This window comes from Nicotiana tabacum, chromosome 10 (genome assembly GCF_000715075.1).
Source record: "Nicotiana tabacum cultivar K326 chromosome 10, ASM71507v2, whole genome shotgun sequence".
Taxonomy (NCBI): Eukaryota; Viridiplantae; Streptophyta; class Magnoliopsida; order Solanales; family Solanaceae; genus Nicotiana; species Nicotiana tabacum.
In genome coordinates, this window is record NC_134089.1 from 156,482,180 (window position 1) to 156,501,612 (window position 19,433).

At 35.0% G+C, this 19,433-nt stretch overlaps 1 protein-coding gene across 2 annotated transcripts; it reads right to left on the bottom strand.

Moving 5' to 3' along the window:
• Positions 1–3,606: 3,606 nt before the first annotated feature.
• LOC107786725 (uncharacterized) lies at positions 3,607–9,904 on the bottom strand. Of its 2 annotated transcripts, XM_016608239.2 has the most exons (5): positions 9,767–9,904; positions 8,824–9,004; positions 8,432–8,631; positions 4,938–5,167; positions 3,607–4,042 (listed from the first exon to the last, which is right to left on the bottom strand). In XM_016608239.2, exons 2-5 carry the CDS (start codon positions 8,913–8,915, stop codon positions 3,764–3,766), a joined length of 801 nt encoding a protein of 266 aa, XP_016463725.1. In that variant the 5' UTR covers positions 8,916–9,004; positions 9,767–9,904; the 3' UTR covers positions 3,607–3,763. The 2 variants fall into 2 exon arrangements, with proteins under 2 accessions (XP_016463725.1, XP_075079537.1); XM_075223436.1 differs by lacking the exon at positions 9,767–9,904 and having other exon boundaries at positions 8,824–9,024.
• Positions 9,905–19,433: the final 9,529 nt, after the last annotated feature.

Sequence of the window (19,433 nt, forward strand, 5' to 3'; positions counted from 1 at the left end):
TTAGCTTCAAAGTTTCACGTATTAATTTTGATGATAACAAACCAACATAATTATTAATCAAATAATATATACTTGTGGTAATCTTATTTTTTTGTACAGGTTTATTTAGGAAAAAGGATTTGGTGGAGATCCAAATAAATATGAAATTATGGAAAGAGATATAAAGGAAAAGTGTTTAAGTTACTCTGAAGTTGAAGAAGAAAGCATTTACTACGGATGCTATTTATAGAGAATACTATTGAAGATATATTGGGATGATTTGCTTATTGTATGGAAAGAAAAATCTTCTAGCTATCAAGGGCAAGGATTCAGAAAGTCCTAAAAGGAAAATATTCCATGATTACGTTCAAGATTCAAACATTTGAATTGAATTTCAAATGTGAAATGGCTTACTGCACTTCTAGTAGAAATCTCTACTGAAGAAAAGATTTTTCAATATTATGGAAGGAAGCTTGCTAGAATCATGGAGAAGATCTATTATTTTGTGGAAGAAAAGTGCTGCATGGAAAAGATACTATAAGACCAAGGAAGAATATATTTTATATGAAAAGAAAATATATTATGAATATAGTACAATCTATACTATGGAAATAGATTATTTTCCAAGATCAAGAAAGGAATTTTTCAATATAGTAGGAGAAGAATATATTTTCTGTGGAAAGAAAATATCTATATTATGGAAGATTATTTTCCAAGATCAAGAAAGGGGTATTTCCAATAGGAGTTCAAAGATGCTACTATTGTTTATGGGAAAATATTCTTACTACATTTCCCCTTTGGTATGGAAATAGAATAATGTATGGAGATAAGTTTGAGTTCCATATAAAGAATGACTATTTCTCTTATGGAAATTCATGAATATTGAATCAAGAATATGGAAGGTTGAAGAAGATGCACGTAGAGATGCAGTTATGAAATGCAAGTTTTCTAAAGAAGATCAACTAAGATATTGCTTGCAAATAAAGAGAAAATATTCTACTACCATAAAAGGAAAAGAATCCGCTATACAAGGATTCTCTTGCTGGTACTCAATGAAGAATTTACATATTAAAGAAAGGAAAGTGGAGACAATTAGGATCTATCCAAACACAAGAAGTCAAACAAGGAAAGGAAATCAATATTGCAAAGATGCTTATATCCATCTTCAAAGTAGTGCCAAGTCAACATACTATCCATATTCATACAAGCGCTGGAGCTACAAATTATGGAAATAAATAAATGAGCAACGCTCAAATTCCCTCGGGTTATGCAATAGTTAGAACAAGTTGAAAGGGCTATAAATATACAAGCTCTATGAAGGAAGAAAATATGCAACCTTCTATACAATTGTCTATCCAACTACAAGTTCTTTATTCTACTCTTAACAAGCATTGTAATTCACTTTAGTAGATTTACTGTATACACAAAAGATAGAAAAAGATAGAAAAATATTAGAGAGGCAGTGTGTCCTAGAGGTTGTGTCATTGTTCGTTTCTTTGGTGAGCGAGTGAAAACCAAAGGGTCGTTGTTGGTGAGCAAGTGAAAACTAACCTGTCAGCGTTGGTGGTGATTACTGAAAATCAAAAAAGTTGTATTCAATTCAATTTACAAAGAGCTCTAAAAGACAACACTCTTGCAACCCAAGAGGATTGGCTTAGGATACCATATTGGTTTCGAATCGGTATAAAATTCCTGGTGTCATTTACTTTATCGCTCTTATATTATATTCTGTTCCTTTACTGTTTATTGTGATTAACACGTGTTTAAATCAAAAAGTCTAACAGTTCTATGCATGCTGTCTCCACATAAGTCGACTAGGTCTGAAGAGTAGTCGACTAGAAATTTAAAAAGGCTACAATTCACCCCTCCCCCTCTTGTACTTTCAATTGGTATCAATCTTGACATGTAGGCATTGAGATATACTTTCCCTATGCTATCTAAAAAATGAAACATTTACCTGATGAACAGTTTCTGGGAAAAATTTTAGTTTTCAAACTTGCTCATATTTTTGACGATTTCGGTAAAGGATTTGGGTTTTCACTGATATACTTGAAAAACAGAACTATTTTCAAAAACTATGAAAAGCCTGAGCATTTTATCTCTGAGCTATTTCTTTATTTAATTATTTTACATTGTTATGAACTATTGTTGGCTATTGGTGTTGGACCCAACCTATGTTCCAACTCGTCACTACTTTCAATCTAAGGTTAGGTTTGTTACTTAACAGTACATGGGGTCGGTTGTACTGATACTACACTTCTGCACATTGCGTGCAGATGTTGGCTGGCGAGGTTGCTGTGTTCGATGGGAGCTGGATTTGAAGATGTATCTGCGTTCCGGTTGTAGCTGCCTCTTGTTCATGGTAGCCTTAGATTTTATAACTCTCTTTATGTATTTTTCAAACAGAAAGTGTATTTAGTTCATCTCAGCTTTGTAAACTCTATTCTTAGAAGCTCATGATTTGTACTACCAATCCTTGGAAAAGATATAGGATTCAGATAATTCCTTTGTTTAATCATCTTTTTAATATTATTGAAATTGGATAGTCATTAGTTGGCTTACCTAGCGGGTTGGGTTAAGTGTTATCACAACTAGTGGATTTTGGATCGTGACAGAAATGAATTCTTATAAATTTGTGATCTTTGGTTCTAGAGTTGTTATAGAAATACGTATGTAGTCTCCTACTCTCCTACACGACAACAAAGAAGGGTTTTGGCATTAAATTAGTAAAGTATTCCCTTTTTTCTCGCAGTTTTATTGACTTTATAATTAATTACAATTTTATCCTAAATAAAGTTATTAAATTTCTCAATATTTTAAAGTTATTTTGGTAAACTAATATTGTATTCATACTTTATAATAATATAGATATAGATATAGATATAAATATAAATATAAATATAGATATAGATAGATAGATTAGCACGATTTACAAGCTGATTTTAAGGGGTGAAGTACACAAATAGCCGTCTTGAATACAGAACTTTAAGTTTAACAAGTATTTTCCCCTGCTTGCCTTATGCGTACACTTTTAACTTTTGACTTTAAAATTTTACCCATAAGGCCAGCGGAGAACCATCCCAAAAAGTATCATATTTCTACAATATTTTGGATTTAAAGGGGGTGATTTAGAATTTATTTAAGTATTTATATTTTAGCCTCATTGGCAAACTTCAGTCATATTATTTTGTTCTTTTGTTTTCGCAGTTGAAAATTTTCTTCTGCATAACCTTTATGAGTTAGTGATTTCAATCATAAATCCGAGAGATTGTAGCATGTTTCATTTGCCACATATGTTGATTTCATATATTTGTGTTTTTTGCATTCCAATAATGATTTGTACATTCTGTTTACTCATAAAATAGGCTATCACTCAGGTTATGTCATTAGCGGTCGACATCAACCATGGCTGAAGTAATTTTATTGAAAAAACAAAGAAAAACTATTCCTAGAGAGCAAACCATTTTACTTTACTAACTAGTGGGAGGAAAATCAAATATATTAGCTAGAGAGCAACTTCAGGTCGTGTTTGTTTTGAGAAATCGAAAAGCTGAACCTATAAGCTCAATTTTTCAGTTTTTGTTTAAGCTGTTTTTTGCCCAAAAGTAACTCTTTTAACTTGAATTTAACACCAATCAAGATGCATATATAGCTCAAGAAGGGGAAAAAATATAAATCAACCTTACCAGATAAACATTTAAAAGGTGTTGCACCAATCCTTGTGCTTTTACACAACATTACAATGTCCTATTGGACAAAATATAATGCCAGTGTCTATTGAAATTCACATATATGAGCGCATACGAGGCCTTACTAGAGACTGGGCACCATCGACAAAGATGGAAGTTCCGGTCATGTATCGTGAATCATCACTGATTAAATAGATGACAGTGGATGCCAGATCCTTTTTAACATCAAGCCATCGATTTAGAGGTGCTACTTCCTTGGTCAACTTCTCTGCTCTCTCCTTTCCCACTGACATAGGATACTCATCCTCGAGGTGCAAGCCACGCAATATGCCATTCACCCTAATTTGGTGCTTCCCCATCTCTAGTGCAGATAGCTGAGCAGGCAGACAGATATTATCATCAAAATAAGCATAATTAGACAAAAAGTGGAACTAATATATAATGGAAGCAGCATCGCTCCGGAAGTTAAAGCTAGTTTAGTGGTAGAATCTAATATGACTGTTTCCGGTAAGATTCTGAGACTAATGTTAAAACAATTCAGGAGAAAAGAAAACAAGAGAACTAACTAACACGAGAACTGCTATATCGAAGAACAATTCAAAAGATACCATGGAAACTGAAGTCTTCTCTAACATTCACAGACCTCTCTATCCAGGGACTACAGAGATAAATTGATGATCCTCCCAAATTTTCAATCGCCTTGGAGCCTTCGATAGTCAATATCCTACAACTGGAACCAAAACCTCCTTCTCTCCCCTCCCAAATATTGCTAATTACTTCCGACTTTGAGACAAGCAGTAATGAAAGATATATAAAAATTGAAAATCCGTATATTATCCGTTATTGAAGTAAATCCCACATGGCAATCAAACTTCCCAACCACCCCCCAAAAAAGGGAGGGTCATAATTCAATTTGAGGAGATGTCATGGTGTGAGTTTTCCTAGTGCTCGAGCAAAAGATAGTAAACTCAGAGATACTAATATACCATATTAGACAACATAATTTGTCCGAAATTTGAAATTTCTTCCACAATTGGGAAATCCCAAACAACCTCCAAGGCATGATGCAATAAAAGATGATACAACACATGTCTAACCGAATAAATTAGTAATTAGACGGAAAAGAGGGGTGATCAAGAGGAGGAACTATAAAGTGAAAATGTTAATGAAGAGGGGTAATGTCTTGTCCCATCTAATTTTATGGAACATGGTCTTACACAATCTGATCATGCATCCAAAACACATAGGAGAACAAAAAAAGTCACTTACCCTAACCAGCTGCTGTATTCCAGCCGCACATGAACCATAAGCAGCAGCTCCTTGATATATTCCTCTCTCAGCACCAATGATCGAGGTCAGAAATACAATGGATCCTCCGGATTTATTATCTCGCATTCTTTTACCAATACATTTCAACAGGTACCATCCAGCCATAAAATTTATCTTGACAATCTTTTTGAACTCGTCTTCAACTAGCTGCAGTGGATCTTGCATTTTCCCTATTTCATTGCATGACAAGTATTAATAAACTTACTGTCAAACATGACGCACCTCTAAACAAAGGCCAAACACATCTATAAACAAACATGCCATGAACAGAGTAGCAAGCACCAAAACCTATTAATAACATAATACTAAGACGAAACAAGGAGCTCTACTTCTGGAGGCTACATGCTTGGTCCTGCTTATGGGGTCAAATGTATGAGACGGAATCAGTTAACAAGCTTTTGGGCCCACTCCGTCTATTATATCTAAGTTCTCTCTCATCAACTAACTTTTATCCAACACAGAAGTAGGTTTTGTGAAGCAGTCCCTGCATGCTTTTCCTTGCTTAATACAGGACTACAACTTGTATTTTCTAGCCACACATAACAAGTTCCCTTTACACACATCACTCAAACTGCCCTCAATTGACAAAGTTTAGTCTACATTTGGTATATTAACATTGGGATATGGGAGAGATAAAAAGTGAGAAGGGGGTGGTCACTCAAACAGAAAGGCAAAAGGATTGGATTAAAACAACAAGAAGACAATGGATCACTCAAATACTTATTTTCTCTTCTCATGAAACTGGAATGAGACTAATTTCTGAGTCAAGGTAGGTAAAATAAGATTTACTATTGTTATGGCTGGGCACTCTTTGCAAGAAAAGAACTTCGTAACTGCAGGTCTAGAATTAGATATAACATACAAACCAAATCCAGATTCTACAGTATTCCGTAATTTTCAAGATAATAGAGCTGTCACGACCCGGATTTCCCACCGTCGGGATCGTGATGGCGCCTACTCGTGAAAGCTAGGCAAGCCGACTACTATGATTTTAACACATTAGCAATTAACCCAAACAGAGGTAAATAGTAACTAAAGCTAAGCAGATATAAAGTGCGGAAGTGTTATAACAATTCAAAATACTCCAATACATGTCTACCCCAATGATCTGGTGTCACAATTTCACGAACATTTACGAATTTCTACAAACATTGGTTTAGAAAGAAAAGTACAACTGTTCTCGAAATGAAAAGAGATAGCAAAAAACTAAAGCGGGGAAAGGGGGACTTCAGGCTCTGCGGATGCCAGCAGATCTACCTTGGTCTCCTTGGACTGAAGGCAGTTACCTCAAGCTAAGGTTAGACCAAACACTTACCTCAATTCCACGGACAAAATCAAGCCTCAATTACCGCTTTACCTCTCGGTCCCACTTTCAATCCGATTGTATGTAGTCATAATTTACTTAATAACATCAATAAATGCTAAATAAACCAATTCTAATGCATGAATATAGATTTCCCAATGTTTTCCCCAAAAAGTAAAAAAAGGCCCCGGGCCCGCTTGGTCAAAACTCGTAGTTCAAACCAAAACCCGACTACCCATTCACCCACGAACCCAAATATGCAATTGGTTTTGAAATCCGACCTCAATTTGAGGTCTAAATCCCCAAATTTTGAAAATCCTAATTTCTACACAAGAACACCCAATTTCCCATGAAAAACCCTAGATTTTGAAGTGAAATCATGTAAAAAGATGAAATACATTGAAAAAAAAGAGTTAAGATTCATTTACCTATAATTTGGGGAAGAACTTGCTCTAGAAAAATTGTCTTTAGGAGTTTAGGTTTTTGAAATTTTGAAGAATAAAGTGAAAATCTCGTCTAACTCTCACTTAAAAGGCGCAGTTATCGCAATTGCGATCAGGGGTTCGCAATTTCTGCTGCCTTCGAATTTGCGACACATAAATGTGACCTCTGGGGCCTTCGCAATTCCGGCCAAGGTTTCGCATTTGCGAGGTTGGCCTTCCCAGGCCTTCTTCGCATTTGCGACATTATTGTCGCATTTCCCAGGCCGGCAGACTTCGCAATTGCGAAGCCTGATCTCGCATCAGAGGCCTGTGCAAAATACCAGATGCACAGCTGAGTTTTTCCTAAGTTCTAATCACTCCGTGGCCTATCCAAAACTCACCCGAGCCCTCGGAGCTCCAAACCAAACATGCACACAAGTCTAAAAATATCATACGGACTTGCTCGTGCGATCAAATCATCAAAATAACATCTTAAACAACAAATTTACCACCAAAACTCATGAAATTCATAGGATAGTTCAAAAATTTTATTTTCTCAACCTAGGGTCCGATTTATATCAACTCAACTCCGATTCTTACCAAATTTCACAGATTCGACTTAAATATTATTTTAAACCTATACAGGGCTCCGGAACCAAAATACGGGCCCGATACCATCAAGATCACAACACCATTTCATTTCCAAAAGTCCTCATATTTTCTAGCAAACAATTTTCTTTAAAAATTCTTTTCTCAGGCTAGGGACCTCGGAATTCGATTCCGGGTATACGCCCAAGTCCCATATTTTACTACGGACCATACGGGACAGTCAAATCATGAGTCCGGGTCCGTTTACCAAAAAGTTGACCGAAGTCCGCTTTAATCAATTTTAAAGGCCAAATTCAATATTTTTTTCTTAAATTTCACATAAAAGGCTTTCTGGAAATGCGCCCAGACTGCGCACGCAAATCGAGGAGAAAGAAAATGAGGTTTTCAAGGCCTCGGAACCCGGATTCGGATTCTAAAATACAAGATGACCCTTTGGGTCATCACAAGAGCACATAGTCCTTAATTCATATTAACACATTACGAGGACAAAAAAAATATCTTTCTTGTTCGATATAATGACAAACAACTCACAACCACAAAAAAATACGAGGTCAGCTAGTTTACATCACAATCTATTCGTACATGTTCAACTATACAAGAAATTTACAACACCTGTAGTAAGTAATTCCCATGTGCACCATGATATTGATAGCAGCTATGGAGTTAGAATACTGAAAACCAGTCGATCCTTAATAGTTTCGCTACTTCCACAGTTCAGAACCAAGTCACATCTTCACTTTCTAACAACTTAATAATCTCAAAACATGAATGAACAAACATCAAATATTATTTAAGCCCACATACAGAAGAAACTTGACATTCAACTATTCACACACGTGGAGAAAAACTATTCACAATATAAAGATACCTATTATCGATATAATCGCTTCACTAATCAAATCCTAATCTGCTATGATTTGCCAAACCCTTTATTGTGTTATTAAGTTGATAAAATTAGTTAGCAATTCGCGCGTGATTATTTTCAGTTCATATGCTGGATAAAACAGAGAAGTACCAATATCATTGTCATTTTACATCCTTCTGTATCTAAAGAATAAAGATAATTAAGATATTTGTTTGAAATAAATGTCATGTTGTACCTTCATAAGAATAGCAGTGAACCAAAGCATCCAAATGTCCAAATATCTTCCATGACTTGTCCACAGCTTCCTCATAAGCACTTTCTCTATCCTCCGTCATGTCCAATCCCACAACTTCCACTGCAATGCTACCCTCTAGAGAATGCTTTATCTTCTCTGCTACACTCTTCAATTGGCTCTCATTTCCCAACAAAACCAACCTAAGCGGTAGAACCAACAAAAGGATTAAGTAGAGCTTATGTTTGTGCAAGCAGTTGTGCCTATGAAATGTGAGTATCAGAGTGCCTATACTATATTCCATGACAAACTGAACCGTTCTCTCTTCTCTATGCGTGCGCGTGTGTGAAAGAAAGGATGAGTTCTATGCATTTTAAAAAAGGGAAAGTACATACTGGCAACCCCTCTGAGCTAAATGGTAAGCAATGTTATTGCAAATGTCATCACCATTGGAAGTAAGCAACACCTTCTTTCCACGATTTTCCATTTCCACGCTAAACTAAAGAAGATTGCACTCGTCTCCAAAAAAGTAGCTCAGGCAAAGAACGACTTAAAGTTCCAAGATAACAGATGTTCCTGAAAAGAAAAATGCATACACCCAGGAAAACACTGTCGAAGATTACTGGATGTTATATTTTATAAACATGATTAAGATTAAACATTGATAAGAAGTCTTTAATTCATAGTATGGGAATAGCTACTACTGATATGAGAAAGCAAAATCTTTATTTATGATCTATTAGACCCATGATTAACGTGGGGAAAATATATAATTCACCATAAGTCAAGCAGACATTGCAATTAACAACTAAAATCATCTAGTCAATCCTGAGCTCGAGGACAACAACAACAACCCAGTAAAATCCCTCTAGTGAGGTATGGGGAGGGTAGCTTACACCTACCCGAAGGAGTAGAGAGGCTGTTTCTGGAGTTCAGGAATACATACAACAACAACAACAACAACAACCTAGTGTAATCTCACAAGTGGGGTCTGACCCCAGCTTGTGAAGGTAGAGAGGCTGTTTACAAAAGACACTCGGCTTAAGAAACAGTAAACTGGAAGCAACCAACTATAAGAACAACAAGAAAAAACAAAGACACTACGTGTAATAACACACAAAAACGTTGACCCATATCATAAAACACCCATCAATTTCCATTAGAACGAAAAACAAAACACCGATCAATTGAAAACAAATAAACAAACAAAAAAGAGGAAAAAACATAGAACACCCATCAATTTTATTTTTCTTTCTTTTACTAATAGAACATAAAACATATAAAATTATCAGTAACATCGTTGAATCAAAAGAAGAAATGCAAAGATAAATTCTTTACCAGCTGCTCGATCCGGGAAAAATCAGAAACACTGATCTACAGTTGGCCCTGAATTGAAAAAATTTAAGTAGGAAGTTAGTTGGGATGGTCAAGAAGCTTCAGTGTATATATATGTAGACCCAGATAGTGACTGGTAGGCAAGGGTAATTAATTACCAAAATTAGACCACAAAAAATAAATACTGGAGACAAAACCACGTGTTTCGCGCTGTAATGACAGTAGCTGTCGGATAGCTTGCACGCATCTCAATTGATTTTACTGAAAATCAGCTTAAGAAGTGTTTTTTTTTTAAAAAGTCGCTAATTAGTTTGAAAAACACTTCTGAGTAGCAATTAGTATTTGACCATGCTTTAAAAAACTGCTTCTAAGTATATTTTCTCAAAAGTGCTTCTCAAAAAAGTGCTTTTGAAGAAAAACTACTTTTTTCGGCTTCTCCAAAAATACTTCTGCTTCTTCTCAAAAGCACTTTTTTTCTTTTCAGAAGTTTGGCCAAAAACCTTAAATTGAGGGCAAAAGTGCTTTTGAAAAGAAAAAAAAATACTTTTGGCCAAAAACAAACTTGACCAAACAAGTTATAAATTGCCTAGTATTTTTGGCCTTTCATGAAATTTCAACATGTGATTTCACTTAATTTTTTAGGGGTTTCTAAAATCTGTGATGCGAAAAATATATTTATATAACCTTAAATAATAATAAGTAACATATTATAGCATAGTATTCATTAGGGGTGTACAAAGGAAATCGACAAACCGCACCAACCCGATAATTCGAGTCAAACCGAGAAAAAAAACTCGACTATGGTTTGGTGTTGGAAAAAAAACCCGACCATAATTGGTTTGGTTTGGTTTTAACTAAAAAATAAAGAAAGTCAAACCGAAACCAAACCAACCCGACATTACATATATAGAAATTTTAGATATATTTAATATATAAATATAATTACTGTGATTTAATTTATAAATATTTCTTAAAAGATTTCATAATTTTATCTTTTGAGGTATTATTTCAAGGTTGGACTTAGAAATTTTAAATGTTCCAATAAGTTTTATAGTCATTAACATTGTAAAAAGTGCACGCGGCGCCCTATTTGGTTGCCCCCATTTAACCTATACCCATTTTTTTAAAAACTTTTAACTTGTACCCACTTTTTAAACAACTTCAGCACCCTTTCTCCTCCTCAAAGTTATATCCGCCTCTTCTTTCTCAAACTTCTCCTTCTCCCTTTTCTGCAAAAGTAAGGTATCAAACAGATCGCATGAGGTTATAAATAATCCTTAATAAAAAGGACTAAGAGATAGCAACGAAGATCCGAGTTGATATACAATGTTCTAACCCTGTGGTTGCACCATTTCTAGCTAGAGAATGATACACGAGATATTTGCAGTAGTTGTGTTAGTTGGATAGAGACGAAGGAGATTGCAGATTATGCTATGAAGCCTTTCTCTGGTTCAGTGACACTTTACAGTAGAATATAAAACTCTACTATTTCTAGACCAAGGCCTTATCCTGTACCTCGTACCTGTCAGGAGATCATCCACCTCTTTCCACTGACGTTGCCACTCATACACTTTCAAGTATCCGTTAGACTCCAGTTTCATATATTTAAGGCGGACGATAACATAAAAAGCTTATTTTTTCCGAAAAAACTTCAGCTCTAGAGCTGAAGTTCGCCATTTACAAACAAAAACTTCAGCTCTAGAGCTAAAGTTCGACAGTTACAAAACAAAAACTTCAGCTCTAGAGCTGAAGCTTACAAACAAAAACTTCAGCTCTAGAGCTGAAGTACGATAGTTAAAAAATAAAAACTTCAGCTCTAGAGCTGAAGCTGAAGTTCGATAGTTAAAAAACAAAAACTTCAGCTCTAGAGCTGAAGCTTACAAACAAAAACTTCGTCAGTTACAAACAAAAACTTCAGCTCTAGAGTTGAAGTTCGATAGTTACAAAATAAAAACTTCAGCTCTAGAGCTGAACTTCAGGCCCGACTACTAGAATGTTGAAGTTTTGCGCGATTGCCTTTGTTACTTCAGCCCCGTATGCTGAAGTTATGCGAAAAAACGGGTACGCTTGCAATTTTTTTTGCAAAGCGGACACAAGTTAAAACGTGACACAAAAAGCGGGTATAGATGCAAATGCACCATTAACAATAGTAAATTAAGTAGTGCTAGCAAAAACCCAAACAAAAATCAAATCAATACTAATGCTAACAAATTAAAGATATTCAATTCAATACTACGAACGAGAATGTATTGAATATCTATTTTTTGTTTCGCAATAATTTAGATAAAAATGAATAACCTATTTTTATTTTTCCTTTAGCGTTTAGTCATGTAATTAATACTCCCTTATTAGTTTACTTATTTTAGCATGACTTAGTACTTTTAGATTATGTTTATTTTTTATTATTTTTTAATTAGCAATATTTATATTACATAATTTTATTGACTTTATTGTTGAATATTTTAGGATAATGCCATGACATATCTCATATTTTGTATTATTTTCTTGAAAAATACTTTATATAGTTGTATCTTACTAGGACTAAAGAAATACTTTGAGCACAATTTATTTGTTTTGTTCTACGAATATTTTACCGGAAAAAAAATCCGAAAAACCCGAATAACCCGAGAAAATCCGAAAAAAAACGAGAGTGAAAAATCTGAGTTTTATTGGTTTGGTTTGGTTTTTAGATTTAATAACCCGACACAATTGGTTTGGTTTGGTAATTGTAAAATCCGAACCAACCCGACCTATGTACACCCCTAGTATTCATTATAGTGATAATATAAAAAAATCATTACAGTATCAGTGTATATAACATGAATCTTATTTCATTGATTTTTTTAAGAAAAGTAAAATTATTAATCAATTATGATTACACTTCTGTTTGAAAATGAGTCTTGGCGTAACTGGTAAAGTTATTGTCATGTGATCGGGATATCACGAGTTTGAGCCATATAACAATCTCTTGCACAAATGCAGGATAAAGTTATGTGCATTAGACCCTTGTGATTCGACCCTTCTCCGGACCCATATATAGCGGGAGTTTAGTCCATACATTTTTGTTTGATTCCTTGATTCTTCTATAACGTAGGTTGATGCATACTTAATTGAGATGTGTTTAATTTCTATGAAAGTCGAGCAACACTTTGTATTGATCATGAGGAACGACTTCTCTTAATCTCTCATTTTTGTTTCTTTAATCGAGGGTCAAAGTGGTGTATCTCTAGAGCAAAAGATTTATGGATCTTTTTGAATTATTTGATTGTCAAGAAACGTCAAATCGTATTTCGAATTGATATTGAGGAAAAATATTTTAACAACTAAATTTCGTTCCTGAAAATAATAATCAAGACAAAAAATATAGCGACAAACATTATATTCGATTTCAAGTGATAGGGTTACAATCTCTAAAAACAAATCCAAAAAAACGTAGTCCTCAGATTCTTCTCCTCACAAATGATTGTTCAAGAGCTTGAGAGCTTGATCTTGAACTTGACAGATTTCAGATTTGTGGTGCATCGTGAACATTTTGAAGATCGTCACGAACCGGGATTTAGTGTTGGTTATCATGAGCAGAAGATTTGAAGCCGATCGCCTATGATTTCAGTTCGCCTTTGGGATTTGACCTTGATGTTGTTTTCCAGAGCTTCTTTAGCATTTCCTCTGCTTACTTGATTGTTCCTTCTTTTCTTACCCTGTGACCCCCTTTATATAGGTGTGGGTAGAGTAGCTTTCAAGAAAACCCTAGTGTGTCATTGGGCTGGAGGCCTATGGGCCGATCCTTTTGATGGAAGAATGGACTAGCCCAATTTTATTGGACTTTTATTTAATTCAATTAAATTAGATTTAAATAATTGACTTAATCATACTAGCCCATAATATTTGTTTGGTCTAGTATATATCCAATCATGGTAAAATCCAAATTTTGTATGGATTTAAATTTAATAAAAAATTTAATTGTCTACAAACGTTTCTTGATCACTTCGACTTTGAAAAAATATTATTTTATTTCCTGATCTCTTAGTAAATATTTGAAATTTATGAACTTTTTTAGATTTTATTTTCATTTAAGTACCTACCGAGTTCCTGGTCTGTGCCATGCGAAAATATGCAAGGTTGTTGTGCTCGGCTCCAATTTGGACCTATTTGGTTTAACATTAGAAATTAATAAAATTAATCAGTTCCGTTTAATTAATGTAATACTCGTAATTGCTGGCTTACGGAGAAAAAAGTCTCGTTGGCCTAATAATATGATCAGATTAGGTACATTTAATTAAATGTTCTAATGGACCACTAGTAGCAGGCCATGAAATTAGCTTCAACTCACATCTACTTTGCTTTCAAATTTCAAACACTTTAAATGATTAAATCGCTACAAATATAATCTGATTATAAAATTTGAAATTGATTACACATAGAGCTAACGATATAGATACTTACCAAATTTTTGGTTAACTTCGATAAGCCAAACTCTTCAAATAAGTGATGTCATAACTATGAACCAATTTCAAGGTTTAAAGTGAATGCAAGTTTATTAATTAATTAATTATCTAGATGAAAAGTTTGGATTCTATGTGATTAAAACCTAGCTAGGATATTTAATTTCCCTTATTGCCTTTGTGACTAAATAACACTTATCCTATTAAATCTCATTTGGTAGTTAATCATGGTTCTATATGGGTCAAAATCTGACCATATGTGGATTAGCGCTAAAAGGAATGTTAAGGGGTCGACTAAGCCATGATCGTATCTACAAGGTGTAATAACGACGAGTACCCGGCCAATGCCGAGATCGAGCTATTAGAAAGCTTGTACAGCGAAATATATGTCGTAATACTTAAAGGGAGCGATATAAAGTACAGTCAAGAGATAGGTTGTTCTGGGTAAAGACCGTTGGACAAAGGGGAATATTTATAATATATATATATATATATATATATATATATATATATATATATATATATATATAGGAGGCAAGAAGGCAAGAGAAGGGGCCTCTCTTTCTCCCTCAAGAGACAGGGACACAAGAATAGGAGAAGAATAGGAGTGCCTTATCGCCGAAGTTCCAAAAGCCCGTCACATTGCATGAATTCTTTCTTGGAAAAATCCTTCATGGGAGGAAATGCTCTCGGCACACGTTAAGCCAAGGTAGGCTAACTTGCACCGTCAATGGCTAGAAGGCGTAAACAACCAGTAACAGCGACCGTTACTGTCACACCTCCTTTTTCCTACACCCCCGGAAGAGAGTATATAAGGGAGTTTTTCCAATTTAAGTGACAATCGAAACATGACTTATTTTTATTAAAAATCAGAGTCGCCACTTGGGATAATTTTATGGTGTTCCAAGTCACCAGTTCAAATCCCAAATCGAGGAAAAGATTGACTCTGTATTATAGTCCGCGAACCAGAAATCCAGCTAAAGAATTCTGTTAAGCCGAGAGAAGGTGTTAGGCATTCCCGGATTCTGTGGTTCTAGCACGGTCGCTCACCTGTTACAATTGGCCTAATTATTTGATTTTTACACGTTTTAAACCTATTGTGTATTTTTTTTTTAACTTTTTAGCCGCTTTTAATATTTTGGAAAAATTCAAGGTTATTTAAAACACATCGTAAGCCACGCTACATGAAATGCACCCGTGGTTCACGACACGTTCTATTTAACCTTGTTGGAAATTAAAGTTGGGTCACATGAAATGCGCACCCGGATTTGAAGATTTACGTATCACGATCATGCCACTTCAGGCCCATCGTACAAGAGAGCCTTATCCAAGAGCTCCACTTTCCATGGGAAAAAGGTCTTTTGTGCTTTCAAATTCATGAAGCTTATGCATCCCATACTTTGAGCCAGCACTATAACAAGACTGTTAGTATCCAATTGCTTCGACAGGATAGAAATTAGAGGGAAGTGAAAGACGAGGCAGAACTACAGCAATACCGTCCTTTGTGACCATATACAAAAAACCATGAAAACTACAACCTATAACTTCGTCAACTATAACATCCCAAACTTGAATGTTATAGCAGCTGTCATCATTTACAGTCAAGTTTACATGTAAACTAGAATGAACAAGTTGACACTTGACATTTCCCTCAGTATATTTCTGTTCACTAGCCGAGTGAGCCCAAAAGGAGAAAAACAAACAACAACATCTTCTTTGGATCCATCTATACAATGAAAACTTTTCTGCTATGGCATGAATGTGATCTACTACAGAAAATCCTATTCTTATTTACATCGGTAGCATCAGATAGGCTACTCCCATATGAGCCATATTTCCTTAACATTTCAAATATGCTTAGACTAATTTCTATAATTCCAGTTTAAACAAAACAACTCAAACAATGTATAATACCAAACAAGTATAATAGTAAAAGTTATAAATAAATTAAAATGGCCATGAGCTAATCTTTATAATACCAGAAAATGATAAATTCTCATTTAGCATGGAGTAAATTAAACTAGACAAATATTATTTGCACACCAATAAGAAATAAGATCTGAAATAAAAATGAACAAAGTTGGAATATAACCTCAAGCAAAACGACTCGTCTTCCAATTTAAGAAGGAATTTCAAGTATGCATATGTGCACAAGCCATGGTTGACCAAGAGCATTGAACAAAATCTGAAACATGGACCGTGAACCGGAATAAACAACTCGCAGGCGATCTCGACTTAACCGGAAAGCCTCACTAGCGGCCTCGAGAAGAGCCTCGTCTCAGTAGGGTCAGAGCTGCTGCATTTTTGCAGCTTTTGGGGTCGTTTTTTGGCTACTTCGATGGCTGAAAATGGTTAAGAAAGCAGTGCTTCAAAGCTGGTTTTTACAGCTGAAAAAATGATGTTACAAAGGTGACGTTTCAGTTATGTAAAAGGTGGTTTTGGGGTGATTCAAAGCTGAAGTTTAGGGGTGTTTTTAAGCATTTTAATGGAGGTTTCTCAATGGATTTTTGGAGGAGAAGAACTAGCTTTAATAGGTTTTATGACTGTGTTTTTCATGGTGTTAACACAGTAAGAGTGAAACCAAGTAAAGAAGAAAGGAAAAAGAGATCTAATGTTGCTGCCCCTTTTCTTTGTTTTTGCTCGTTTTCTATCCTTTTCCAGATCTATTTTTTCCTGTTTTCTTGTGCTCTGCTTTTTTTTCTGTGTGTGAGTGTGTTGTCTTTTTAAAAGAGATGAGAGAGAGGGAAAATGAAAGTGAGATAGGGGTGTGAGCTGTAGGGAATAATTCTGTTGCCTTGGAAAGGGACGTATCTGTAGTGTGCAAGAAATAAGAATAGAAATGTCATGTAACTAAAATTTCAATGTATATTGATACAAGACAAAAAATATACTTTTCCCCAACAAAAATGTGAATGTCCAGGTGATATTGTAACATGCATCTTCAATTTGGATTGAGTGACCACATGAGTTTGTTGCAAAAATTTGATGAAGGAGAATCTTTAACAAGCTCCATTTTTTTTTGTTTCTTCTTGAAAGTAATAAATAGACAAAGTAAATAATACTCCTACTTGACTAATATAGAAAGATTAACTAATACTAACTACTCAAAATTTATTTATTAAAATCCTTAACTTGAAAAGGATAGAGTAGACCCGTTAAAAATATATTTTTGAAACCTTTTCTTTCTTTTGAGAACAAGAACACAATTACAATTTAAAATTGTGACTATTTTTGTATTTTCAAGATTATATAAAGATAAAAAATAAGGTTCTATTTTTGTATTTTTTTATTTAAATTTATGAAAGATACATAAACTAAAATATTTTTGTAATTTTTATTTTTTGTGACGAAATAAAGTAAAAGAGTCAAAATTAGTTGAAATAGAGATATTAGGCCTAAATTAAATATTTACATACTAAAATATGAAAAATCTTGGGGAGGGTCAAAATCACATGTCTACCTGTAACTCCAGCGACTTCAGGGATGCAAACATTCACTCCATTAACGTTTGGTAGCTTCCTTCCCACTCGATTCCAACCAATTCGAGAGGAAAGTGAGCTAATTACTGAGAATGAATATAACAGTGATAAGCAATGGAACAATACTGACTTAGTGAAGGAGAAGGAAATTCAAAAGTGTAAGGACCAATTGCCAACAAGTCCGCGAAGGTTACAATTCTCTGAAGCTGGATATTTTGTACAACCATCTCCAGATCTAGAACAACATGCAGCAACAACAACAACTGGAAAGGAGTAGGAACAACATGCAAAGGAGCTCAAACAGCATAATCGCAACTCTCAGATAGGAATGCAACTGGAATATGTTCCACCAAGTCATCGAGATGGTAAGATAGTTATTCAAATTGTTGAGGAAAATGTAAGAGAGTTGAATGACCATTGGGCTACTGCCTTAATTGGATATGTCCTTAGTGATGCTCCGTATGAGAAATCTATGGAGACTTATATTGACTCTGTTTGGGATTTTGTCTCAAAATCTCAAATACTGTATCACAACGATGGTTATTATGTGTTTAGATTTTCAACAACTGAGGAGAGGGATTTAGTTATGCAAGCAGGTCCATACTCGTATCACAACAAACCTTTCATTTTGCAGAATTGGAAAATTGATTTTCACTTTGACCCTAAGTGTATTACAACAATCCCATTGTGGATTCATTTCCCTAGCTTACCTGTTGGATATTGGACTGCTGATGCACTGAGCAAAATGGCTAGTGCTATAGCACTGCCTATGTATACTGAAGATTCACAATTGATTTGAACAAAATTTTCCATGCCAGAGTTTTGGTGAAGGTTGATATCACTAAGCCATTATTGGAGAGTATAGAGTTTGTTACCTCTTCTGGCACTAGGAAGCAGGAAATACTCTATGAATGGAGGCCAAAATTTTGTAGTGAATGTGTTCACTTTGGCCATGACAATTTTGAATGTTGGAGGACTAATCACCAGAATCATGAAGAGGCTGAATTCAAGGCTCCTAAAAGAAGAAATAGGGGCAGAAGGAAGAAAGTAGTACAGGAATAAAAACCAAAGGAATAACAAGAGCAGAGAGATGTAGTAGAGGGGGCAGATGAAGAAAACCTACAAAATGAGGCAGACAAGGGCAAACAGAAGGCAGTATATGAGAATGTCTCTACTCAAAGGGTGCAGGTGATAAATAGAAATGAAGAGGGCAGGGGTCAGCACAGTCTAGCTGCATTATAGCGGACTCACTCTGATGAGGCCAACACTACTAATAGGTTCAAAATATTGGGAGAGTGTGGGCAGAGCTCTGCACAAGGAGATGGGGCTGCTATTGAACCTATCCAAAACCACCATGATCATTTGCACTTGAAATATAAGGGGACTGAATAAACCCTATAAGCAGTAGAGTTAAGACTCTTTTTGCAAAAGAATAAAGTAGACATTCTTGAGTGTCTAGAAACTAGAGTAAAGGAAAGGAAGGCAAAAAATATAGTGAATAAGGTAGCTAAAGATTGCGGATATTGTTGTAATTACACTAAGGCTACAAATGGAAGGATATGGTTGTTATGGAGGACAAACTTGATATTTAAGGTAATCCAGATTCATGAGCAATTCATTCAATGCTCAGTGGAAGATCCAGTAACCAATTCTCTGATTATGTTGACAGTAGTATATGCTAGGAACAAGGTACAGAAAAGGGTAAGTCTATGGAATGACTTGCAGATATCAGTGGGTCAAATTCAAATA